Source organism: Rhinopithecus bieti, unplaced genomic scaffold (assembly GCF_001698545.2).
Source record: "Rhinopithecus bieti isolate Rb0 unplaced genomic scaffold, ASM169854v2 scaffold_11988, whole genome shotgun sequence".
In the NCBI taxonomy this organism is placed as follows: domain Eukaryota; kingdom Metazoa; phylum Chordata; class Mammalia; order Primates; family Cercopithecidae; genus Rhinopithecus; species Rhinopithecus bieti.
The window spans coordinates 29988-56810 of record NW_016806907.1 but is presented as its reverse complement, the minus strand read 5'-3'; the positions used below and the strand labels follow the sequence as shown (position 1 = coordinate 56810).

Here is a 26823-nt window from a genome sequence, read left to right as displayed (position 1 = left end):
CCTTGTTGGGCTTGTCCTTGTTGCCTTCCTGGAGGTGAGGGACCTTGAGCTTCGTTGCCTCCTTGTTGGGCTTGTCCTTGTTGCCTTCCTGGAGGTGAGGGACCTTGAGCTTCATTGCCTCCTTGTTGGGGTGGTCCTTGTGCATTTCCTGGAGGAGATTGGGGACCTTGGGGCTTCTTGCCTCCTTGTTGGGGTTGTCCTTGTTGGGGTTGTCCTTGTTGAAGTTCTGGAGGAGAAAGACAGAAGAGAAAGACAGAGTAAAAGCCCACACAAGACTCACTGAATAGTTGCAGTAAATTTTCATCAGCTAGGGTAAAAAGCTGAGGAGGAAACGCACAAAAATGGAACAAGACACTAATTTATTTGCATTTTTGGTGAAGACATAGAACTCTGGAATAGAAAAATGGGGAAGAACAAAGCAGTTGGGGGACTCTCAGTATAAGGAGGAGTCAGAATGAGGATGCTGTCCATTTGTCTGTCATCTCCCAGCAGGCACTCCTGGTCGGGGAATGAGACAACACACTCCTGCTGACATCTAAGCCAAGCATCTCTGCCATTCAGTTTTGTGGCCTGCTCACAGTCCTTAGAATCAAGGTTGCGGGAAGATTGCCTGTATTATTAGGGGCACTAATATAAATCAATTCCTGAAAGGTTAATGTTGATAAGAAGACACTGGAGAGCTGATCCATTCATCAGCAGGAAAAGACAGTCAAAACAGATTGAGAATAAATTGGGATTTACCTGATATTAGGGAGGAAGATTCTTCCTGGCCGACATCTAGAAGAGAAGCACAGGATGATGGGAAAAGGTACGTCTCAAATCTTTCAAGACTCACAAGTGTACTACAGGGAAAAGGGTCTTCTCACCACACCCCATGGATCTCCTAAGTTAACTCATCAGCCACTGTCTGTGAAGCTGCTGAAAGGGAGGAAGGTGTAAGGGGAGGCAGGGTTCTTATGACAGAGCAGCAGCCATGAACTCAACATAGAAGAGCCCCTTTTTTCCCTCCCTAGCATCATCAAGACTTACTACTAATTTAGTTTACACAGGCCAGGTACTTCAATGTGATATTTTGGTATTCTTATGCCCTCCATCTCCTGTTAATATATTGCTTCTGTATGTATGCTTTCTCAATTGGCGTCACCAGAAGTAATCATTTCAATACAATCTTACCCACACCACTCCCACACATTGAAAAACCTCATGTAGGGGAGAGAAAAATGACAATGTTTGGCTCTGATATTTCAGTATCTCTAGTGAGACAGAGACAAGTGTTCCATCCAATTCTCTGTCTCTTCAGAATCTCTGATGTGTATTTATCTCCATCATCGATGCTGATTCACTGCACAGCAAGGCCACCATCATCCCTCAGTACTTACTGAGTATAGGTTGTTCACAGCTGGACTTGCCTGAATCTGCCTTGCATTTTCCACTGCATCCTTCACAGCACAGTCACATCTTTCTATAAATGCAAAGCTTACCTTCTCATTCCCCTGGAATAAATTCTTTAATGGATTTCATTGTACATTAAATAAATTAGAAACCTTTGGTGTGGAATGAGGGTGCAATTGGTCTCCTGATCCCAGGCACGAAAACTCTGCAGCCCCATCTGGGTTTTCATTCTCTTCTCTTCCCCTTAATTACCATTATCACCTCCTAAGCCCCACGCAGAGTCACTGCATCTTCTTCCCCTTCTGTTTTACCTTCATTTAAGTTCTGAGCTGAGCTCAGGGCCAGCAGGGCCACTGACAGCAGAATCAACAGCATCTTGCAGGAGGCTCTGGAGTTGCTCCCAACACTGTGCTGGGAGGAACAGGGCAGCTCCCTTTATAAAGACAAGCAAAACAATGGCAGCTTTCAGCTCCACACTGAAGGGCCTCACTACCTCAGAGACTTGTCTCTGTTTTGCTCACTGCAGGTCAGGTGTATCCCTTATTTTCTTTGATACTCTAGCCCAGAGGGATGGGTTGGGTCAGATATGTTGTTAGAGTCTTATTTCTAAAAGGTACAACTGTGACTTGAACGATGGTTGTGAAGGAACTGTGTCCAAGCCATCAGCACTGTGTCAAAATTGAACTTTAGATATCATTAGAGTTTCAATCTTTTAGGTAAGACTATTATCCACTTTTCACTGGACTACTTATTTCTGTTTATGTGTGTGTGAGCAACGATGCTACAGCCAGCAGTGAAGATGGTCATTATCTCTGGATCTTTTATGCCCTATTTCCATCTCTTGTGATGTGTGTGGACAGATATTTTGTATTTAGCTATATTGCTGGTGCGATAGAGATGGTTTCTGCTCTCTGTGCGATATGAGAAGACAGCACACTCCTGGGCACACATAGATGACAGAAAGCTGCCCCACAGCCTGCTCAGGCTACAGCTATTGTTCAAGCTTCTGTGGATCTCATTCAGTTCAGGCAAGGCTTGTGCTGTGCAACACAGGAAGGCTAAAATCTTGTATTTTAAACTATTATTAGAGGTTGTTAAAGCAAAATGGACACAGAAACCACCAGGAAATTTCTAGACCTGAGAAAACTGAATACATAGTTCTGTGAGGGAGCCTTGCGATCTCATGTCACTAATACATGCTTCATGTTCTTCCCTTTCTCTGAAATATTCTCTAAAATGCACTCTCTGCTTCATTTATTTTGGGTATTGTATCAAACTCCTACCACTGATAATTAAGTGGCCACAAATCTATATTCAAATAAGATAATCAGATACCACCATTAAAGCCTCAATTGCATGGCATTGGTTTTCTCAGAATGTTCTTCCACAAAGAGTATTTTTTCTACAATATACTGATATGCATTCCTCTGCAAGTTCTTTCTAGTACTTTTTTATTCCTATTTTGTTTTCTGAGTCAAGACCATTATGTGTATTTTATTATATATCTGACTTTTCCCATGAATTTGGTGAGATTTCCTTTATTTAATCTTCTGTGTAATAGGATATAGTACTCCTCACTGCCTTTCTTCATTCTTCTCTGTGAAATTTCACAATAAATGTTGTGTTTCCAAAAGCCCTATCAGAGTTCTACATTGCTAACCCGTCTTTTAGCTGCTGATTCTTCCATCTGGTAAATCCCTGCTCATCAATTCATGGAATAGACAGGTTAGTCAGTATCAGCAGCTGCCATTTTCCACTTAGACTTCTGTGTGTCTTCTTGTGTAATTGTTCACATTTTGTGCACGGCTGGTGTTAATTTGAGGACAGCTTTGTTGGAGGTTTGATGGGGATAGAGAGTGTGAGCAACAGTAAATCCTAAAGACAGGCCTCTTGACCATTCTGGATGAGTGGATCCTGGGCTTTCTATATGAGAATCTGGTTGGCCCTTCTCAACATTTGCGGGTAATAGCACAGGGAGACTTCCTAATACTAAACACTTTGCTATGGATAACTTTGCCCTCGCAAGGGAACCAGGCAGATTGGTATTTTCCCTGGCATAAATATAGACGTAGATGTACTGGAAAGGGGAATACATTACTAATTGGCAATTGTTTCTGGCTCTATGGAAAGTGGATTGGTCCTAGCTGAGCTTCATGAGTTTTCTCTTAGGAAGAGAGTAGTTGCTTGGTCCCAGCAGATCCCACTGTATTATGGAGATTTGTGTCTCTGGTCTCACCAGACATTGTTTTCCATAGGAACTAGAGATGAGCAATCCTGCCTAGGTGGCTTAAATTAGACCATCAGGTAACAAAGGAATGTCAGAGACAAGGAGCAGCAAAGAGGCCAGGCTGACATTGCCTGATTAAGTCACCAACTGAGGTTGCCTCAAGCCTGAGGCAAGACTCACTTGTCCTTGGCAGGAGAGTACAGGAAGAGAACAGAAATGCCCCCTAACGCGGTGACTCATTTCAGGCCCCTTTCTCTGACCTTTCTCCCAGTCCTCAGCAGGATGAATAAAGTTTATCAGGAACCATTAAATCCAGCTATGCACTCAACAGACAAAACAAAAGGGAAGGTGATGGCAAATGCAGAAAGGACACTGTCTGTGAGTGAGGGTGGGGCTGAAAGACAGAAGCAGGACTGCTGCAGTGAGGCTTGGGCACCTAGAGGTGAGTGGCAGCCTTCAGCCACTCCACTTGCCTTGCTAATATCCATGTTCATATTCTGAGGTCCTGAAGGAACAGTCGTTCAACATATGAAATTTTAGGAAACAACAATTCGGCCTCTCATAACAGCTTTCATCCTGTCTAAGGTCAAGTGTTCAGTGGCTTTTTCAAAAATCCTCACTCCCTTCAGGGGCCACTCCCCTTTAGCAAATCGAGTTCACTCCGCATTTCAACACTCATCCCACATAGAACCACTTGCCACAATTCTTTACTACAAAGTCATAGCTTCTCAGGCCCATGGGCTGTCTTTCTGAAGGACTTTAACTATCCTCAGCTGCTCTTGGATAACATTCCTACACCAGCCACATCCCATATCTCTTCCCCCACATCAGTCAGGGTGATCATTGAAAAGGTGAGGAATGAGATCATAACACTTTTGTGCCATCAAATGCCCTCTAGGATTTTCTTCTGCATTGTAATAAGATCCTAATTTCACCCCCCTTTTGCCTTCAGCTCTCTCACACCTACACATCTCCTCTTGTGGAACTTGGAAGCTCTGTGATGGAACAAGAAAGCAGAATCTTCCTCAACTTTCTCTGTTCATTGTGTAAACCAACCATCCTGATAAATACAGTTGTGTTGTGAGAATTTCACGCATTCCTTTGACTTTTCTAAAAAACTTTGGTTTACACAAGTAGGATGGTCTCTTTATATTTTTACTTCATGTTGATGCTCTCTAATATATATATTTCACAATTTATTTGAGCGTATTTGTATTCTTTCCATTATCTAGCATAGGCTGATTATAATAGGAAAACATTTCTTCAGGCATTTTACTATATGATATTCAATCTTCAGTACCATACATATTAGGGAGGTGTGATTATTATTATTATCTTTATTTTGTTAGACGATGATGGGGACTTAGGTGTGTGCCTACATTCATATTTAAAGGGTAGGGTAAGTGGAATGGAAGGCAGTCAGTTCTCAGAGCTGGACTTTCTTTTCCTACTTGTGCTCCACTGAGTTACTTGCTCTTCATTCATTCATTTATTCACAAGAGAGTGAAAGGAAATGGAGATTCAGAGAACAAAAACAAGTTTCTCTTAAGAATATTTTCAAGGTTAAATTTTCCTGAGATTTTAACAGCTGAGGTTGAGAAAAAATATATTTTCTGTTGTAAACATGTTTGTTTGATATCATAATCCCATGTAAAATTATTCGAATTATTCTGCTGTTACCCCCTGCATTTATATAAAGACACTCAGGAATTAATTACTTTTTTAAATTACAAACCCTGTCAATGTAGATCCTGTATGTACTGTCCTTAATCCATACTTACATGCATTTTTCTTGGGGAAGCATATTAGCATTAACATTTTGTCTTTGTGTGTATGCCCTTTTAAATTGACTAAATTTGATTCCCTCTAATCACAGTGGATCTAAAATTCTAGAATCCAGAGGGACCTGTTCAGATAATTGTCTAAGAAAAGATAAAAATTGTTACACCCACTTACACAGCTTTTAGTCTTCTGCATGAAGATGTCGCCTTTGTTTCTACCCCCAGAGCTGGTGTTCCACCCTCAGTGACTGCGGCAGAGAAGGCATGGTCATCAGCCTAAGGTCAAATGTCTGTAGCCTCAGCTCACAATTTCAGAGTGCTATTCTTCACCTTTCAGTTACACTTCCTATCAGTCATAGAGAAGTACAATCACAAAAACTTATCTCATAAGAAATACAAAGCACCGTTATGTCACCCTCATTATTTTTCTGATCTGGTTACCAAGGTCGGTAAGCTGATACATTTCCAAAGGAGGAATTTAAAGTAATTAATCAATGACTCAGTGACCTATCTCTTACAAAAGAATGGTGTCTCTTCTGCTTAAGAAACCACAAATTATCCTTATTTCATTGATTGAAGTTCACAATGTATGCATATTTATCATCTTGGAATTGTTTTAAAATATGATCATGACAGAATCATTCATCTAATGTTTTCTTCTTACAATGGTACCTTGACATCCTCTCTTGAAGGAGTGAGGTCTGTTTTCACCCCCTCGGACCTTGGTAGAACTTCCTTACTACCATACACAGCAGACTATATCAGAAGTGGTACTTTCTGGACTTTTGAGTCTAGATCTTTAGCAATCCATGCAATCAAATTGTTTCTTATGGGACCTCCCACACTCTGTGAGGAAGCCCATGCTAAGAGGACAAGGGATAGACTATTCATTTTAAATGATTAGATACAAAAATTGTATCTAAACAATATTCAATAACCAAATTGTTTCAGTGACCCAATTGCCATCCCATATCATATATTATATTTCTACCCACATGTGTGGCTACATAGCTAAAGATTTATGGAGTATTCCTTTCTACCTTGCATAGTGATGTTTCAGATACCTTACTCTTCTAGCACTTACAAATAGCACTTCGAGCATTTTTTGCAATTTCTTGTATTATTATTACACTTTAAGTTCTATGGTACATGTGCACAATGTGCAGGTTGTTACATATGTAACCTATGTCATACAATAATGATTATCTTCCCAGCACTTGCTGTAAATGTACTGTGGGATTGCAGATTGTACATGGAGGAATTTAAAGAATGTACTTTAGTGGTGACTGAAGGACCTATTGAAATGAGAATGGGCTATAGATTCTTGCCCTTCACTAGTTTTTCCTTTGAAGAACATACTCCCTGCAGAATGGTGCCTTCCGTTAGTATTTGTGGTGTCTACCTCTAAGATGGAAGGAATGGTTCAAGTTAGCAATGTGCTCTTTCCCTTTTACAACTTACAGTGGGAGTAAGGAAATTCTCATGTTTGACTGTAAAAGCAAGGGCAGCTTCATGGCCCTTAATCCATTTGGGGCTTCTGCTAGTGTCTGGACCCATCTGTCTCCACACCTTTGTATCCAGAGATGGTGCTGACTGTGGCAATGACCAACACATGGAGGTTCTTTGATTTTTAATAGGAAGAGTCGTGTTCCCCAGAACTTTTCTCTTTTTGAATGGAAGACATTCCTTCCCTGATCTTTTTTGTTTGTTTTGTGTGTATGGATTTGCATTTCTTTTTTCTTTTTATTTATTTATTTATTTTCTTTGAAAAATCAGTCTTTTTTATTTAACATATAAGACAGGATGCTCATTTACCTTGACGTAAAAAATACACAGCTGGATGCACCAGATAAGATAGAATTATACAAAAGATACCAAAGCTCTTGACCTTCAGTCAGTGTACAGGGTATGCCATATACATAGGACATTCAGGGAATGCTTTTTTACTCTCCTCAGCTGTTTCTAATATATCAGATTCAATGACTGTATTAATAAAATAATACATTTGGTTTGCATAATAAACAAGGCCAAATATGCTATCATTCTTGGTGATATAAAAAAAAAACAAAATCACTTTAAAAAATAAAATAAAAGAAATCCATTTTGTAAAGAAATCAGGGCAAAGAGCAAAGAGTGAAGGGGGAAAGACGGGTAAGGTAATATCACCTTCCCTGATTTCTAGGACGTATCACTGTTGTTTATTCTGAAGAATCCATGACTGGAATACCACGTAAGGCCATAGACTTTTGTATTCTTTCTTTACTCCTACTCTTAGGTTTTCCTTCAGAGGGATTCTATAACAGACTTACTAAGTGAGATTCGGGAACTCTGCCCCCATTTCGTTCCCTTCTCACCCAGGCTTCATGCTTGCTTAGCTGAGTCCACTCTTTGGGAGAAGAGAGAATATGATGGTAGCTCATGAGGACAGGTCCAGTTTGCAGCCACAGCCTAAGACTCAACTGAATAAACACCTGGATTTTAAGTCTCCCCAAAGGTGTGTAACAGCTATAGGGGATCTTTAACCATTTTCCTCCTGTTATCTTTTGAATGCAGCAAAAACAATAAGTGTTACATGGGAAGTTTGTTTCAATTGTACCACCTGGTACTCAATTTACAATCATTTCCCAATCCTACTTGTTAATGAGCTATATAAAAGGAGAAGATTTATTGACCACTTGTCATACATTTTGGTCACCATGTGAGCTATTGATATGTATTTTCTACATCATTAACTCAAGATAAATGGATGCCTTTTACAAACATTATAAGACTACAAAACAAAAATAAATCCAAAGGAACCAAATTATGAGTGTAATGTGGAAGGCTTAAGATTTACCATCAGAACTCTCATATAATTGCCCTGTTTGATAAGAGAAATGAGCAGGTGTAAGGTCGTAGTGAAAGACTCTGCTTAAACTTTCCCAGGGATTCCTCTACTAAAGCTTTGGCTTTCTCAAAATATTCTCAGAATAAGCAGATACTGTCATTCTTCTGAAAGTCAACCAGCAATATGACTTGAGCTTTCCAGTAAACTCTGGCCATGACCTTTGCGCTCTCCTCATCCACTCTTGTTTTGACTGGACTTTTCCACCTCTTGGTAGCCATTGTTTTGACTGTATTTGTTGTCTGTATTTTGCTGGTGAAATCTCATGTTATCTCTTGTTATAACTCATTGAAGAAATGTTTACAGTCCTCATTGTTCATATTTAAATTTTTAGGGAAAGTTCTGCTCTTGTCTGTACTTGATCTTGGTGACACAGATTGGGCATCCATTAAGGAAAAGTTTACTAAGCTTTAATCATTCAGTTAGAATCACGTAAACTGAACCAACTGAGAAGTCTGCAGTGTTGGCTATTGTGTGTGCTGCTAATCATCACACATCTTCTCTTAGGGTATAAAGAAGATGAATGCATACCTTGCTATATGATGTGGATCATCTGTCACTGCAGGTTTTAGGTTCAACATTGCCTCATTCCTTCTTGAAATGAGGAGCTCCTCATTGAATTTGTGAACTGCTGCCTTCTTCAACCAGTGTCAACTTACCATGTGCCAAGTAGGACAACATTTTGGACACCATCAATGATTTCACCTTCTTCCACCCAAGTGTCACCATAAATTTGATGTTTCTACTCTAATTTAGGAGAACCCATGTTGCTCTTCTAGGGGCTCTTTTGAAACAGCTATCTTATTTTTCTTGATGCCCCAAACAAGCTCCTGTTCAGAAATGTTATGGCAAGATATTCTAATTTCATTTGGTGCCAAAAAACTTTGCAATCTATCATGGCATTTCTTCTGTTTTGTATTTTTTTTCTTTTTTTTTAATATTTATTTATTTATTTATTTATTTTGAGACAGAGTTTCGCTCGGTCGCCCAGGCTGGGGTGCAGTGGCGCGGTCTTGGCTCACTGCAAGCTCCGCCTCCAGGGTTCACGCCATTCTCCTGACTCAGCCTCCCGAGTAGTTGGGATTACAGACTCCCATCACCACGCCCAGCTAAATTTTGTATTTTTAGTAGAGACGGGGTTTCAAGGGTGGTTTCGATCGCCTAACCTCATAATCCACCTGCCTCGACCTCCCAAAGCGCTGGTTTTACAGGCGTGAGCCAGCAAGCCTGGCCCATTCATGATATTTGTTAATAGAATACACATTTTCCATCAACATTTTAACAGCCCACAGCACGTAGGAAGGCATCCTAATACAATAAGGTCTACGAGAGGTAACTTAGAATTTTCCAGCTAACTAGGCAAATTGGTTTCTTGTTTTTCTCCTAGCATACATAGGAATGTTTTCTGAAGATGGGATATAATACCAGGGACCAAATATTCTCCAGCTACATGGAAAGTATAACATTGTAACTGATATTCACATGCTTCAAGAGAGACACAGAGTGCTTGGGCCAGCCTGGTGTCCTGACGTTATTGAATGATTTTCTCTGGTTTCATCAAACATGATTTGGAAAGAGAAGCTGGTGATGAGCAGTCTAGCCTAGGTAGCATATGGTGGCCCATCAGGTAGGGAAGAAACCCAAGAGAGTAGAAGCAGAGGGGAGTGTCAGGCAGAAGTGACTCCCTGTGTGAGTCACTGGGGAAGCTGCAGTCCTGGTTACAGGTAGGCTACTCCTCATCTGCTGAGTACAGGAAGACAAGAGGTGATGCTTCCAAATATCACTCAGCTCATGCACTATTCCTGACCTTCTCCTATGTCAGAAATGCATGAAAGAGATTAGCATATCAGGAAGGAGTAAATATCAGGTATCAAGCTAGCAGAGACAACCAAAACAGAGGTTACCAAAGAACCAAAGGAGACAGTGTCACTTAGGGTGAGGTCTGAGCAAGGAGCAGGACTGCAACAGGAGCTTAGGCACTTGTCCATGAGTCAAGGACCTCAGCAATCCACTTGCCACTTAAAATAAATGTCAACTTACTCTGTGCCAAGAAAGACTCTTGATTTCTCGTTCCTAAACCCTGCTGTCCCCTGACTTTCTTCATTATGGCTGTCAAAATGAAATATCACAGACTAGGTATTCTTCAGCAACAGGAATTACTTGTCAACACTTCTGGATGCTCTAGTTCCATGAGGAAGGTGTCAGAAGGTTCAGTTCTTCTGGTCCCTGCCTGCTTGCCATCTGCATATCTGCCTACTTGCTCTGTTTCCCATGGGCCTGCTTCTATACATACATAATTCTTGTGTCTGTGTGCAAATTTCCAGTTCTTATAAGGAATTTCCACTTCTTATAAGAAGAGCAATCTTATTAGATTTAGTTCAACGGAAACTCCCACATTTTAGCTTGATCACCTGTTCTTAGGGCTATTTTCTAAACACCTTCTTATTCTAAGGAACAAGAGGTTGGCTGTGGATTTTTGTATACCCATGGCTATCATATTTTGCTAAATATTTGATTATATAGAGATTATTTCTTTGGAACTTTGAGCTGTGTGAAGACAACACAAACCTGGCCATTCATGGCTGACAGAAGGTTGGCCCTCAGCCTGCTCAGACCCACACAGATTGCCTAATATTCTTTGAATCTGACTCTAGTCTGAAAAGTCTTGGTGTTGAAGGGTACAGGTGTCTTCACGAATTCTATTATTAATATTCATGGGGAGATTAAAACAAAGTTGGCCACGAAAACTACCAAGGGGTTTAGAAATCAGCAGAATGAATACACAGTTCTTGAATGAGACATCCTGCTTCGTGTCTTTAAAAATTTTTCCTTGCTCTACCCCTTTGTTAGAATGTTTGATCAGATTCAGTTTGGGCTATACATCTTTTAGGAAATTTTTTTTTTAATACAGACTCTCGCTCTGTCACCCAGGCTGGAGTGTGGTATAGTGATCATGGCTTACAGTATCCTTGAGCTCCTGTGCTCAGGGGATTCCCCCAGCATCAGCCTCTTGAGTTGCTTGAATTACAGGTTCATGACACCCACCATGCCCATTTATTTTTTTTAATTTATTTTAATTTTTTTTTTTTAAGAAATGGAGCCTCACTTTTTTGCTCAGGCTGGTCTTGAACTCCTGGCCTCAACGGATCCTCCCACCTCACTCTTCCAAAGTCCTGGGATAACATGCATGAGTCACCACATTCAGTCATTCTTCCAGGAACAATTTTTAATCACCCCTACTTATAATGAGTGGCCACAATCATATACTGCAATAAGATAGTCTGGTACCCACATAAAAGCCTCAAGCTTATTGCATTGGTCTATTTCTTAGTACCTGTGTTGTTTCCCAGATTGTTCTTCCACACAGAAAATTTTTCCTTTTTTGCAATATTCTGAAACCAAATTCTACCCACTCTCTTTCTAATATGTGTTTGTTGACATTTTCTGTTCTAAATCAAATTTCCCTCTGTTTATTTTTCATCTTACATGTGGCTTCTTTTTAATGAAAATTTGGAAAATTGTTTAAATCTAATCTTCTAAGTAAACATCGATAATTATTCTGACCCCTTTCTTTTCATTTTGGTTTTTAAAATTTGGATCAATATACTGCATTTCCAAGTTCTTTTTACTGAGTTTGTGTTGGTAGCTCTCTTTTCATCTGCTGCCTTTTCTGTTCTATCAAGTAGTTCCTGCCCACCCTTTCACCCTTTTCATGGAAAGTGTAGGTGTGTCAGTATCAACAACTCCCACTTATCATTTCTGGCCTTGAATAAGTCTTGTGCTGTCATTCAGTTTTTGTTCATGGATAGTGATAACTTCAGGATGACCTTGTTAGAGGTTTTGTGTGTGGGGCTGTGACTGGAAATCCTAAAGACAGGCCACTCCATCAGTTGGATAAGAGGATCCTGTGTTGTACACATAAGAATCTGTTCCTGCTCTTCCAGAAAGGTTTGAGAATACAAGGGGATTTCAAAAAGTTTGTGGAAGAATGTAATTACAGTATGAAAGAAGACAATATAAACTTTATTTCTTAACATAAGCTCCATCACATTCAAGAAGTTTTGCAAGTCATGATACAAGTAATTTAGCCTATCTACAAAGAATTCAAGGTCCTGGGAATGTCAACATATGAATGCAGTCTTTTCACATTATTAACTGAAAAAACAGAGTACACTTTAAAGATATTTTAATATTAGAATAAAAGAAGTCCAAAGACACTGCATCACTACTGCAAGTTGGATGCCTAGTGATTTTCTTTTTTTCTTTCTGTTGTATTTACATAGGTTGGGGAAAAGGTGGTGTTTGATTACGTGTCTAAGTTTTTAGTGGTGATTTGTGAGATTTTGGTGCACCCATCACCAGGGCAATATACACTGCACCCAATTTGTAGTCTTTTACCCCTCACCTCTTTCCGACCATTTCCCCCTGAGTTCCCAAAGTCCACGGTGTTGTTCTTTTCCTTTGCATCCTCATAGTTTAGCTCCTATTCATGAGTCAGAACTATGGTGTTTGGTTTACCAATCCTAAGTTACTTCACTTGGAAAGGTAACATCGACTTATGAGACGTTGGAGAAAGTTAGGCAAAACTTTAGCAGATGAATGCCCAGAAAGGCTTTAGCAGACTCCTTGTCCATCACAATAATGCTCCTACTCATTCCTCTCATGAAACAGGGGCAATTTGCCAGACTTTTGATGGAAATCACTAGGCATTCTATCTCATCCGTTTATCTGCTAAAGATTTGACTAACTTTCTACAAATTCCAAACTCTTTCATAAGTCGATTTTATCATTCTCAGGCCCTCCCAAAAGTTAACAACCAAAATACCTTGAGCATCCATAAACACTGTTGGCATATTTGCTTTTGTCACATTTACTTAGACTATACCACATCCACCTCGTGGTAGCCATTGCTTTGATTGTGTTTTTCCCTTCGAGGGGTACTGGTAAAGCCATGTTTGATCTCCTGTTGCAACTCTTCATAGACATGTTTAGGATCTCTTTTTCTCTTCTCCTTCCTACTTGTTTACTTTTTCATTCAACGTTCTCTTCTTGTCTCTGGCTGACTTAAGTACAGCAGTTTTGGCCCTCAAGTGGATAGTTTGCTCAAGTTTAATTTTTCAGTCAGAAAAAATTATGTTATCTGAACCAATTGAGTTTCTTCTTGTGCTAGCTCTTGTTTCTGTTGTAAATTGTCAGGCCTCTTCAATTAGGCCAAAAGCAGATAATATTTATGCCCATAAATTGATGTGTATGGTCTGCTGCTGCAAAGTTTACCTTCACCAGCATCTCATCGATTCTTAAAGTGAGTTATCCATTATTGAATGGCTGATTTACTTGCACACAAATATCTCCTAATGCATCCATTAGATGATGTCCCCATGCCTCCACCCAAGCTTCACCATAAACTTGATATTTGTTCTTCCTACAATATTAGTAGACTTTTTGCTGCTCTGATAGAGGCTGTTTTCAAACTGCTTTCTCAACCCTGTTAGTGACTGAACTAGATCCTGTTCAGACATGTAACGGGTTAGTACAAATGTATTTTTTTTTAAAGTTTATATTCATGCATAATTTTAAAAATATGTATTTTCCACAAACAATTTGAAGATGCCTTATGTTATTGGAAGCCTTCCTCATACAATGAGGTTTGCAGATTACTCTGCCATTGACCGGTGATCAGGGAGATTGCTGTTTCCCTCCCTCACCCCTTCTGCAATACTAGGGATGTTTGCTAAACAGGAAATATATTACCAGTTATCAATTCTTCTTTGGCTATGCAATATTGAAACAGTTGTAGTGTGGCTTTATGTGCTTCATGGGGGCCATAAGGTATTACTTGGCCTAGCAGGTACCCTAATGATATTGGGATGACTGTCATTGGTTTCTACACACACTCATTGGACAGGGAAACTGGAGATGAATGGTTTGCCTAGTGACTTATGGTAGACCTTCAAGTAGGCAAGGAAGATCAGAGGGAAGGAGCAAATGGGAGTGCCTCACAGACTTGCCTCATTGCATAGGTTGCTGTAGAAGTGGTAGTCCTGGTGAAAGAAAGACTCCCCTTTGGTTTGGAGAGTACAGGAAGACAGCAGACATTGCTGTCAAATATCACTCAACTCAGGCCCTTCCTCTGACGTTGTCCAATGTCAGCAGTCAGTGAAAGAAATTCGTGTATTAGGGAAGAATAAATATTAGCTATGAACTCTTCACACACAAATAAAACAGAGGTGACAGAAGACTGGAAAGAGGCCCTGTCAGTGAGTGGGGGTGGGACAAAGCACAGAGCAGGACTTCAGGAATGAAGCTGCAGACCCTCTCGGTGAGGTTACAGATCATAAAAGTAATGCGGATACAAAGACTGAGCAGCAGCAAGATTTATCGTGAGGAGCCAAAGAACAAAGCTTCCATCGCTTAGAAGGGGACCCAAGTGGGTTGCCCGCTGCTGGGTGCCAGCTTTTATTCCCTTATTTGGCCCCACCCACATCCCTCTAATTGGTCCATTTTACAGAGCGCTGATTGGTGCATTTGCAATCCTATAGCTAGACACAGAGTGCTGATTGCTGTGTTTTTACAGAGTGCTGACTGGTGCATGTACAAACCTTTATCTAAACACAGAGCACTAATTGGTGCATTTACAATCCTCTAGCTAGACAGAGAAGTTATCCAAGTCTCCACTCAATCCAGGAAGTCCAGCTGGCTTCACCTCTCAGTAATGTGGAAGCCTAATGATTTTCCATCAGAACTCTCATATAATTGCCCTGTTTGATAAGAGAAATGAGCCAGAGCAAGGTCGTGGGGAAGGATCCTGCTGAATCTTTCCGTGTGATTCGTCTACTAAAGTTTTGGCTTTCTCAAAATATTCTCACGATAAGCAGATATTGTCATTCTCCAGAAAGTCAACCAGCAAAATGACTTCAGCTTTCCAATAAAATCTGGCCATGACCTTTGTGCTCTCCTCATCCACTTTGGTTTTGCCTGGACTTTTCCACCTCTTCTTGGCCATTGCTTTGATTGTGTTTGTTTTCTGGGTTTTACAGGCAAAGTCACGTGATAGCTCCAGTCATAACTCATTGAAGAAAGGGTTACAGTCTTCATTTCTGGTATTTACATTTTTAGGGAAAGTTCTGCTCTTGTCTGTACTTGATCTTGGTGACACTGTTTGGGCATCCATTCAGTGAAAAGTTTACTAAACTTTAATCATTCAGTTAGAATCATGCAAAACTGAACCAACTGAGAAGTCTGCAGTGTTGGCTATTGTGTGTGCTGCTAATCATCACACCTCTTCTCCTGGGTATAAAGAAGATGAATGTATACCTTGCAATGTGATAGGAATCATCTGTCACTGTAGGCTTTAGATTCAACATTGCCTCATTCCTTCTTGAAATGAGGAGCTCCTCATTGAATTTGTGAACTGCTGACTTCTTCAACCAATGTCAACTTAACACATCCCAAGAAGGACACATTTTTGGACACCATCAATGAGTTTACCTTCTGCTACCCAAGCTTCACCATAAACTTGATGTTTGTACTCACTTTAATATTATAAGAATTCATGTTGCTCATCTAGGAGCTCTTTTGAAACTGCTCTCTTATTTCTCTTGATGCCTCAAACTAGCTTCTGTTCAGACATGTTATAGCAAAACATTCTGATTTCACTTTCCTGCCAAAAAGTTTGGAATCTATTCATGGCATTTCTTAATAGAATATACGTTTTCCATCAACATTTTAACAACCCACACTTAATACAATAAGCTCTACTAGAGGTAACTTAGACTTTTCCAGCTGACTAGGCAGAATGGTTTCTTGTTTTTCTCCTAGCATACATAGGAATGTTTTCTGAAGATGGAATATAATACCAGTGGCCAAATATTCTCCAGCTACATGGAAAGTGTAACATTTGTAATTGACATTCATATGTTTCAAGAGAGACACAGAGTGCTTGGGCCAACCCGGTGTCCTGATGTTACCAAATGATTTTCTCTGGTTTCACCAAACATTATTTGGAAAGACAAGCTGCTGATGAGCTGTCTGGCCTAGGTAGCTTATGGTGGCCCATCAGGTAGGGAAGAAACCCAAGAGAGTAGAAGCAGAGGGGAGTGGCAGGCAGATGTGACTCCTTGTGTGAGTCACTGGGGAAGCCGCAGTCCTGCTTGGAGACAGGCTTCTCCTCATCTGCTCAGTACAGCAAGACAAGAGATGATGCTTCCAAATATCACTCAGGTCACTCCTTGACCTTCTCCTATGTCAGAAATGCATGAAAGACATTAGCATATCAGGAAGGAGTAAATATCGGGTATCAAGCTACCAGAGACAACCAAAACAGAGGTTAACAAAGAACTGAAGGAGACAGTGTCACTTAGGATGAGGTCAAAGCAAGGAGCAGGACTGCAACAAGAGCTTAGGCACTTGTCCATGAGTCAAGGACCTCAGCAATCCACTTGCCATTTAAAATAATGTAAACTTATCATGTGCCAAGCAGGACTCTTGATTTCTACCTCCTAAAACCTGCTCCCCCTGAATTTCTTCATTATACCTCTCCAAACAAAATATCACATACTAATATTCTTAACCAACAGAAATTACTTTTCAACACTTCTGGATGCTCAAGTTCCACAAGGAAGGTGTGAGCACGTTCAGTTCTTCTGGGCCCTGTATGTTCGGCATCTAGCTATCTGCCTTCTTGCTGGGTCCTCTGATGTGACTGCGTCTCTGCCTATGTACTTCCTGTGTCTCTCTGTGTGCCAATTTCCAGTTTTTATAAGGAATTTCCACTTCTTCTAAGGGTTCTCATCTTATTGGATTTACTTCCACTGAAACTCCCTCTTTTTGGCTTAATCACCTCCTCTTAGGGCTGTTTTCCAAACACAATCATATTCTAAGGAACAAGAGGTTGGCTGTAGATTTTTTTTATAACCATGCCTATTGTATTTTGCTAAATATTTTATTTTATACAGATTATTACTTTGGAACTTTGAGTTGTGTGAAGACAACACGAACCTGGCAATTCATGGCTGACTGAAAGTTGGCCTTCATGCTGGTCAGATCCACATAGATTGTCCAATATTCTTTGGATCTGGCTCTAGTCAGAAAAGTCTTGGTGTTGTACGATACAAGTGTCTTAATGTATTCTATTATTAATAATCATGGAGGGGTTAAAACAAAGTTGGCCACAAAAACTACCAGAGGTTTCTAGAAATGAGCAGAATGAACACAAGTTCTTGAATGATCCATCCTATTTCATGTCTTTAAGAATTTTTCCTTGCTCTCTCCCTTTATTAGAATGTTTGATCAGATTCAGTTTTGGATTTACATCTTACAGGATTATATATATATATACACACACATATAAATATATATAAAATAGATATATAGATATAGATATAGATATACAGGCCACTTGATCATTTGGATGAGAGAATCCTGTGTTGTACACATTAGAATCTTCTCCTGCTCTTCCAGATGGGTTTGAAATAAAAGGGATTTCAAAAAGTTTGTGAAAGAATATAATTACAATATGAAAGAATATAAAGAATTGAGGGTCCTGGGAATTTCACCATACAAATGCAGTCTTTTCACATTATTAACTGAAAAAAAAGAGCATACGCATTAAAGATATTTTAATCTTAGAAAAAAAAAGAAGTCCAAAGATACTGCGTCAGTACTGTAAATTGGATGCCCAGTGATATTCTTCTTTTTCTTTTCTTTTTACTTTTTTTCTTGTCTTTTTTGCTTCCATAGGTTGAGGAACAAGTGGTGTTTGGTAACATGAATAAGTTCTTTTAGTGGTGATTTGTGAGATTTTGGTGCACCCACCACCCGGTGGGTATACACGGCACCCATTGGTAGTCTTGTTTTCATCACTCCCTTCTCGGCCTTTCCCTCTGAGTTCCCAAAGTCCATTGTGTCATTCTTATGCCTTTGCATCCTCATAGGTTACCTTCCATTTATGACTGAGAACATATGATGTTTAGCTTTCTATTCCTAAATTACATCACTTAGAATGATAACGTCAACTTCTGAGACACTTTGGAGACTGCCAAAACTTTAGCAGATAAATGCCCAGAAAAACTTCAGCAGAGGGTCTTTGTCCATCACAACAGTGCTCCTGCTCATTCCTCTCATGAAACAAGGGAAATTTTACTAGACATTTGATGGAAAATCACTAGGCATCCAATGTCATCCATTTTTCTACTAAAGATTTGGCTAACTCTCTCCAAACTTCAAACTCTCTCATACGTGGTTGTAACCATTCATTCACCCTCCAGAAAGTTAACAACTGAAATACCTTGACCATCCAAAAACACTGTTGGCGTGATATTTGCTTGTGTCTCATTTACTTAGACTGGACCACTGCCACCTCTTGGTGGCCATTGTTTTGATTGTGTTTGTCCCCTTGAATGCCACTGGTAAGGCCATGTTTGATTTCCTGTTACAACTCTTCAAAGAAATGATTTAGTATCTTTTCTTCTCTTTTCCTTCCTACTTGTTTCATTTCTCACTGAACGTTCTGTTCTTGTCTGTAGTTGTTTTAGCTACAGCAGTTTTGGCCCTCATCAAGTGAATAGTTTGTTCAACTTTAGTTTTTCAGCCAGAAAATTTTATGTAATCTGAACCAATTGATCTTCTTCTTGTGCTAGCTCTTGTTTCTGCTGTTAATGTTCAGGCCTCTTCAATTAGGCCAAAAGAAGATAAAATTTTTGCCCATAAGTTTAGGTAAATGGTCTGCTGCTGCAAGGTTCACCTTCGCCATCATCTCGTCGCACCTTGTTTGTTAATTTCAAAATGTTTATCTTTTTTACTATACTTCAATTTCTAGGGTACATGTGCACAACATGCAGGTTTGTTACATGTGTATTCGTGTGCCATGTTGGTTGCTACACCCATTAACTCATCATTTACATTAGGTTTTTCTCCTAATGCTATGCCTCCCCCTTTATCCCACTCCATGACAGGCCCTGGTGTGTGATGTTCCCCACCCTGTGTCATATATAACTGTTATTATTTTGAGATATGTCCCACCAATTCCTAGTTTATTGAGAGTTTTTAGCATGAAGTACTGTTGAATTATGTCGAAGGTCTTTTCTGCATCTATTGAAATAATAATCTGCTTTTTGTCTTTGGTTCTATTTATATGATGGATTACATTTATTGATTTGTGTACATTGAACCTACCTTGCATCCCAGGGATGAAGCCAACTTTATCGTGGTGGATAAGTTTCTTGATGTGCTGCTGGATTCGGTTTGTCAGTATTCCATTGAGGTTTTCTGCATCAATGTTCATCTGGGATATTCGTCTAAAATTCTCTGTTTTTGTTGTGTCTCTGCCAGGCTTTGGTACCAGGATGATGCTGGTCTCATAAAATGAGTTAGGGAGGATTTCCTCTTTTTCCATTGATTGGAAGAGTTTCAGAAGGAATGACACCAGCTTCTCTTTGTACCTCTGGTAGAATTCAGCTGGGAATCCGTCTGGTCCTGAACTTTTGTTGGTTGATAGGCTATTAATTATTGCCTCAATTTCAGAGCCTGTTATTGGTCTACTCAGGGATTCAGCTTCTTCCTGGTTTCATCTTGGGAGAGTGTATGTGTCCAGGAATTTATCCATTTCTTCTAAATNCTCCTGAAGGACTTTAATATCCTTAGCTGCTCTTGGTAACATTCCTACACCAGCACATCATGTCCCATATCTCTTCCCCTCACATCAGTCAGGGTGATCATTGAAAAGTAGGAATTAGATCATAACATTTTTGTAAACATGTTTGTTTGATACCATAATCACATATAAACATATTCTAATATTCTGCTTTACCCCTTGCATTTATATAAAGACACTCAGGAATTAATTACTTTTTTTTCTAATTACAAAACTCTGTCAATATAGATGCTGTATGTACTGCCTTAATCCATGCTACATGCATTTTTCTTGGGTGGCATATTAGCATTGACAAATTTTGTGTATGCCCTTTTAAATTGCCAACAGAGGTCAACAAAGAACTGAAGGAGACAGTGTCACTTAGGGTGAGGTCAAACCAAGAAGCAACACTGCAACAAGAGCTTAGGCACTTGTCCCTGAGTCAAGGACCGCAGCAATCCACTTGCCATTTAAAATAATGTAAACTTACCATGGGCCAAGCAGGACTCTTGATTTCTACCTCCTAAACTTGCTCCCCCTGAATTTCTTCATTATACCTCTCCAAACAAAATATCACATACTAATATTCTTAACCAACAGAAATTACTTTTCAACACTTCTGGATGCTCAAGTTCCACAAGGAAGGTGTGAGCACGTTCCGTTCTTCTGGGTCCTGTCTGTTCGGCATCTAGATATCTGCCTTCTTGCTGGGTCCTCCCACGGGGCTGCGTCTGTGCCTATGTACTTCCTGTGTCTCTCTGTGTGCCAATTTCCAGTTTTTACAAGGAATTTCCACTTCTTCTAAGGGTTCTCATTTTATTCGATTTACTTCCACTGAAACTCCCTCTTTTTGGCTTAATCGCCTCTTCTTAGGGCTGTTTTCCAAACACAATCATATTCTAAGGAACAAGAGGTTGGCTGTAGATTTTTTTATAACCATGCCTATTGTATTTTGCTAAATATTTTATTTTATACAGATTATTACTTTGGAACTTTGAGTTGTGTGAAGACAACACGAACCTGGCAATTCATGGCTGACTGAAAGTTGGCCTTCATGCTGGTCAGATCCACACAGATTGTCCAATATTCTTTGGATCTGGCTCTAGTCAGAAAAGTCTTGGTGTTGTAGGATACAGGTGTCTTAATATATTCTATTATTAATAATCATGGAGAGGTTAAAACAAAGTTGGCCACAAAAACTACCAGAGGTTTCTAGAAATGAGCAGAATGAACACAAGTTCTTGAATGATCCATCCTGTTTCATGTCTTTAAGAATTTTTCCTTGCTCTGCCCCTTTATTAGAATGTTTGATCAGATTCACTTTCAGCTTTACATCTTACAGGATTATATCTATATATATACACATACAGGCCATTTGATCATTAGGATGAGAGGATCCTGTGTTGTACACATTAGAATCTACTCCTGCTCTTCCAGATGGGTTTGAAATACAAGAAATTTCAATCAGTTTGTGAAACAATGTAATTACAATATGAAAGAATATAAATAATTTAGGATCCTGGGAATTTAACCATATAAATGCAGTCTTTTCACATTATTAACTGAACAAAACAGCATACACATTAAAGATATTTTAATCTTAGAATAAAAAAGATGTCCAAAGATACTGCATCAGTACTGTAAATTGGATGCCCAGTGATATTTTTTTTTCTTTTCTTTTTATTTTTTTCTTGTCTTTTTACTTTTTTTCTTGTCATTTTGCTTCCATAGGTTGGGGAACAGTTGGTGTTTGGTAACATGAATAAGTTCCTTAGTGGTGATTTGTGAGATTTTGGTGCACCCACCCCCTGGGGGGTATACACTGCACCCAATTTGTAGTCTTTTTTGATCACCCCCTTCTCGGCATTTCCCTCTGAGTTCCCAAAGTCCATTGTGTCATTCTTATGCCTTTGCATCCTCATAGATTAGCTTCCATTTATGACTGAGAATATATGATGTTTGGCTTTGCATTCCTAAGTTACATCACTTAGAATGATAACATCAACTTCTGAGACACTTTGGAGACTGCCAAAATTTTAGCAGATAAATGCCCAGAAAAACTTCGAGGGTCCTTGTCCATCACAACAATGCTCCTACTCATTCCTCTCATGAAACAAGGGAAATTTTACCAGACATTTGATGGAAAACCACTAGGGATCCAGTCTCATCCATTTTTCTGCTAAAGATTTGGCTAACTCTCTCCAAACTTCAGACTCTCTCATAAGTGTTGTTACCATTCTTTGACCCTCCAGAAAGTTAACAACCAAAATACCTTGAACATCCAAAAACACTGTTGGCATGATATTTGCTTTTGTCGCATTTACTAAGACTAGACCACTGCCACTTCCTGGGTTCATTTGGTTTTTTGTGTCTCTTTGTCCTTCAGTTCTGCTCTGATCCAAATCAATAGAATATACATTCTTCTCAGCACCACATCGCACTTATTGCAAACTTGACCACATAGTTGAAAGTAAAGAACTCCTCAGCAAATGTAAAAGAACAGAAATCATAACAAACTGTCTCTCAGAGTACAGTGCAATGAAATTAGTACTCAGGATTAAGAAACTCACTCAAAACCACACAATTACATGGAAACTGAACAACCTACTCCTGAATGACTACTTGGTACATAAGGATATGAAGGCAGAAATAAAGATGTTCCTTGAAACCAATGAGAATAAATATACAAAGTACCAGAATCTCTGGGATACATTTAAAACACTGTGTAAAGGGAAATTTATAGCACTAAATGCCCACAAGAGAAAGCAGGAAAGATCTAAAATCAACACCCCCACATCACAATTAAAAGAACTACAGAAGCAAGAGCAAACACATTCAAAAGCTAGCAGAAGGCAAGAAATAACTAAGATCATCACCCCCTTCTCAGCATTTCCCTCTGAGTTCCCAAAGTCCATTGTGTCATTCTTATGCCTTTGCATCCTCATAGATTAGCTCCCATTTATGACTGAGAACATACGATGTTTGGCTTTCCATTCCTAAGTTACATCACTCAGAATGATAACGTCAACTTCTGAGACACTTTGGAAACAGCCAAAATTTTAGCAGATAAATGCCCAGAAAAGCTCTTTGGTTTAATTAGATTCCATTTGTCAATTTTAGCTTGTGTTGCAGTTGCTTTTGGTGTTTGAGTCATGAAGTCTTTGCCCATGCCTATGTGCTGAATGGTATTGCCTTGGTTTTCTTCTATGGTTTTCTGGTTTTCGGTCTTACATGTATGTCTTTAACCTTCTTGAGTTAATTCTTGTATAAGATGTAAGGAAGGGATCCGGTTTCAGTTTTCTGAGGTTTGTTGAAGATCAGATAGTTGCATATGTGACATGTCATTTCTGAGGACTCTGTTCTGTTCCATTGGTCTATGCATATGTTTTGGAACCAGTATCATGCTATTTTGGTTACTGTAGCCTTGTAGCATAGTTTGAAGTCAGGTGCCGTGATATCCACTACCTTGTTATTTTTGCGTAGGATTGTCTCGGCTATATGCGCTCTTTTTTGGTTCCATATGAAACTTAAAGTAGTTTTTTCTAATTCTGTGAAGAAAGTCAATGGTAGCTTGATGGGAATAGCATTGAATCTATCAATTACTTTGGGCAGTATGGTCATTTTTACAATATTGATTCTTCCTATTCATGAACACGGTATTTTTTTGTGTCATGCTCTTATATTTAAGAAACACACACTGGGGCTTTTGGAAGGTGGAGAGAGGGAGGAAGAGGATCAAGAAAAATAACTAATGGTACTAGGCTTAATACCTGGGTGATGAAATAATCTGTACAACAAACCCCTGTGATACAAGTTTACCTACGTAACAAATGTGCACTTGTACCCCTGGACTTAAAAGTTAAAATAATTATTCTTAACATAGAAAAGAAAATCTAAACTCCACCAAATACTCTTAGAACTAAAAAGCAGATTCAGTAGCATTGAAGGATAAATTATCAATATGCGAAAATCAGTAGCATTTCTACATAACAACAATGAAATAGCAGGAAAGAAAATCAAGTATTCAATTCCCTTTACAGCTTTAAAATTAATAACTCAGTAATAAATTTAACCTGGCAGAATAATATATATCAATGTTTATCAGCTATATGATGGAAAAGATCAGTCAATCATATTGACCTTTTGATTCTTCATCTGAGGAGTAAACATAATGCAAGGAATTATCAAAGGGCTATTATAAGGACAAAAGGGTGAATAACGTAAAACAGACATTACTATTGTAGGTACGATGGAATGGTTATTACATCTTTACCTACATACCCATATCTGTATGGAAATTTATTGTATGATTCTGAAGCAAATCGATCAATGACTAAAACCAGGTCATTAAAAGTTGTTTGGAGATAATTCAATATCCAATAATTTTACAAACTAATTTTAGATCTCTGTCTCACAGCATGGGCTTCCTCACAACATGTGGACAGGTTCTGAGAGAACAAATTAGAATTACATGGCATTTTTATGATCTAGACTCAAAAGTTACTAAGCATCATTTCTTACATGCTCTATTAGTCAAAGTAGTTACCCGAGTTCACCAAGGTTCAAGTGGGAGGAATCAGATGTCACCAATGGCAGGGAGGATATCAAGGTCCCATTGTCATCAGAAAGTATGAAGTGAGAGACAATCTTTTGGATGTTTGTGGAAGGTATGATCTGCCACACATTCCAAATTCCAACACGTGAGAAATGTAAACACGTGAATCTAAAACTCAACAACTGTGGTAAGAAATGTTTGCTAGAATTTATTATTGATGTCCTTAAGCAGAAGAGAAGACCCTGTTCTGAGAGGAAACCTATGTGTTCATTTAAAGAGAAGTGGCTCTGTCATTAACCACTTGAAAATAATCCCTCTTTTAAAGATATCTGCTTACCTCTTTCTCATACAACTTTATAAAACTATGAGGAAGATTTGTGTTGCTTTCTATCACATATAAAGAAGTTGTGATTATATTTCTCTGTGAACATTAAAATGAATAATTAAGCATTGCAAAACACCCTCCAGACATTGCTAAAACGGTGGTGAGATCAGGTTAAAGATGCCTGACTTTAGGCTAGTGAGCATTACCTCCTTGAACAGCCCCAACCACTGACAAAGTAACACCAGCTCTGGGGCCAGGACTTTGGAGATGTCTCAGGCAGAAACCTGATAGCTATCCACATGATATACAAATTTATCTTTTCATCTACAACTGTCGGACCAATCTCCACCCTGACTTTCTGAAATTTTCAATTTATTCTGACAAATGAATAAAATTTAGGTCCCTTAATACAGCGTCCAATTTTGCCAGTGTTTCCCAAAACACCATGGAGCGATCAGATGTTTGATTTTGAGTATTCCAAAAGGAGAAGAAATGGGAAAGGGCAAGGAAAACATTTTAAACATAATATTAAGAAAAATTTGTCAGGGCTAGCAAGAGACTGGAACACCTAAACACAGGACCTCAAACATATCCACATGGACACAACCCCAAAAGGACTTCTCCAAGGCACATAAGAGTCAAAATGTCAATAGTCAAAACAAAGGGAAATTCTAAAACAGTAAGATGAAAGCATCAAGAAATGTATTAGGGAAGCCTCATCAGATTACAAGTGATAGTCACAGATGAAACAGTACAGGCCAGGACAAAATGAAATTATATATTCAAAGTGTTCGAAGAAAACATTCTGCCAGCCACAAATACTGTCTCCAGCAAAGGACACGTTCAAAATGAAATAACAATAAAGTTGTTATTTTAACTTTATTGAAATAAAAGCTGAGAGTATTCATCACCACTAGACCCATGCTACAAGAAATCCTTAAGGTAATTCTGTACTTTGAAGCAAACATGATATATACCATCATGAAAACACAAGAAACAAAAGAAGTTCAAATAACCAAAACTAAAACTGTAACATGGTTCTATCAGAACTCTCAAACAATTTTCCTTGTTCCGTGAGATAAATGACCAGGAGCATTGCTGTGGTGAAGGACTCTGATGAAGCGCTCCCAAGAATTTTCCACTAATGCTTTGCCTAGCTTTCTCAGGACATTATTATAAGCAGTTATTGCTTCTAATGGGAGTCATTTTCTTAAGCAAAACAGGCTCGATATTGAAAATCAAATATAGCATGTTCTCATTGGTAAGTGGTTGCTAAAGAATGTGTTTGCTGGATGTAGAGAGTGAAATGACAGACAATGAATACTTGGGAGTATGGGAGGCAGAAGGATTGTATAGTGAGGTATTAATAAATGTAGTGTTTGTTATTTGAGCGATGAGTGCCGTAATGCCGTGACTTAAGCACTACGTAATCTGAGTAACAAAATCAAACTTGTATTTCTGCAAAATATTTATTTTAATTAACAGAATATCTAAGCATAATGCTTCTGTACCCTGCCATAAAAGAAGACAATGACCAGTGTTGCCATAGCAGAATGAATTAGGTGTAGGGCATCCCCAATTCCACAGAGAGTTAGGGGCAATACCTAGCACTTTAGCATAGGTAAAATTAGCAGCTGGGCACAGTGGCTCACATCTGTAATCTCAGCACTTTCGGAGTATGAGGCAGGTGTTTCACAAGGTCAGGAAATTGAGCCAAACCTGGCCAATTTCATAAAACCCCGACTCTATTAAAATTCAAAAAATTAGCTGGGTGTGGTGCACGCACCTGTAATCCCAGTTACATGGGAGGCTGAAGGAGTAGAATCACTTGAACCTAGGAGGCAGAGGTTGCAGCGAACTGAGAACTTGCCACTGCACTCCAGCCTGGGAAACAGAGCGAGACTCTGTCTCAAAAAAAAAAATATCTGGTTCTTACAGAGTAACAGTGGTAGCAATCAACTGGAAAACATAGAAAAGTAATATAATTTTAAACGGCCAAGGTATGTAATTGACTGTTGGGAAATAAATAG

The 26823-nt window shown here is 39.1% G+C and overlaps 1 protein-coding gene across 1 annotated transcript in view; it reads right to left on the bottom strand.

Annotated features, from left to right (window-relative positions):
* Positions 1–24: 24 nt before the first annotated feature.
* Positions 25–26823, bottom strand: part of LOC108533757 (basic salivary proline-rich protein 1-like) — a gene marked incomplete at its 3' end in the record, with an annotated part of 41985 nt that continues 15186 nt past the window's right edge. Inside the window, 2 exon segments of the mRNA XM_017878658.1 lie at positions 25–226; positions 1704–1825. Of these exon segments, the coding sequence (XP_017734147.1) occupies positions 25–226; positions 1704–1825 (324 nt within the window).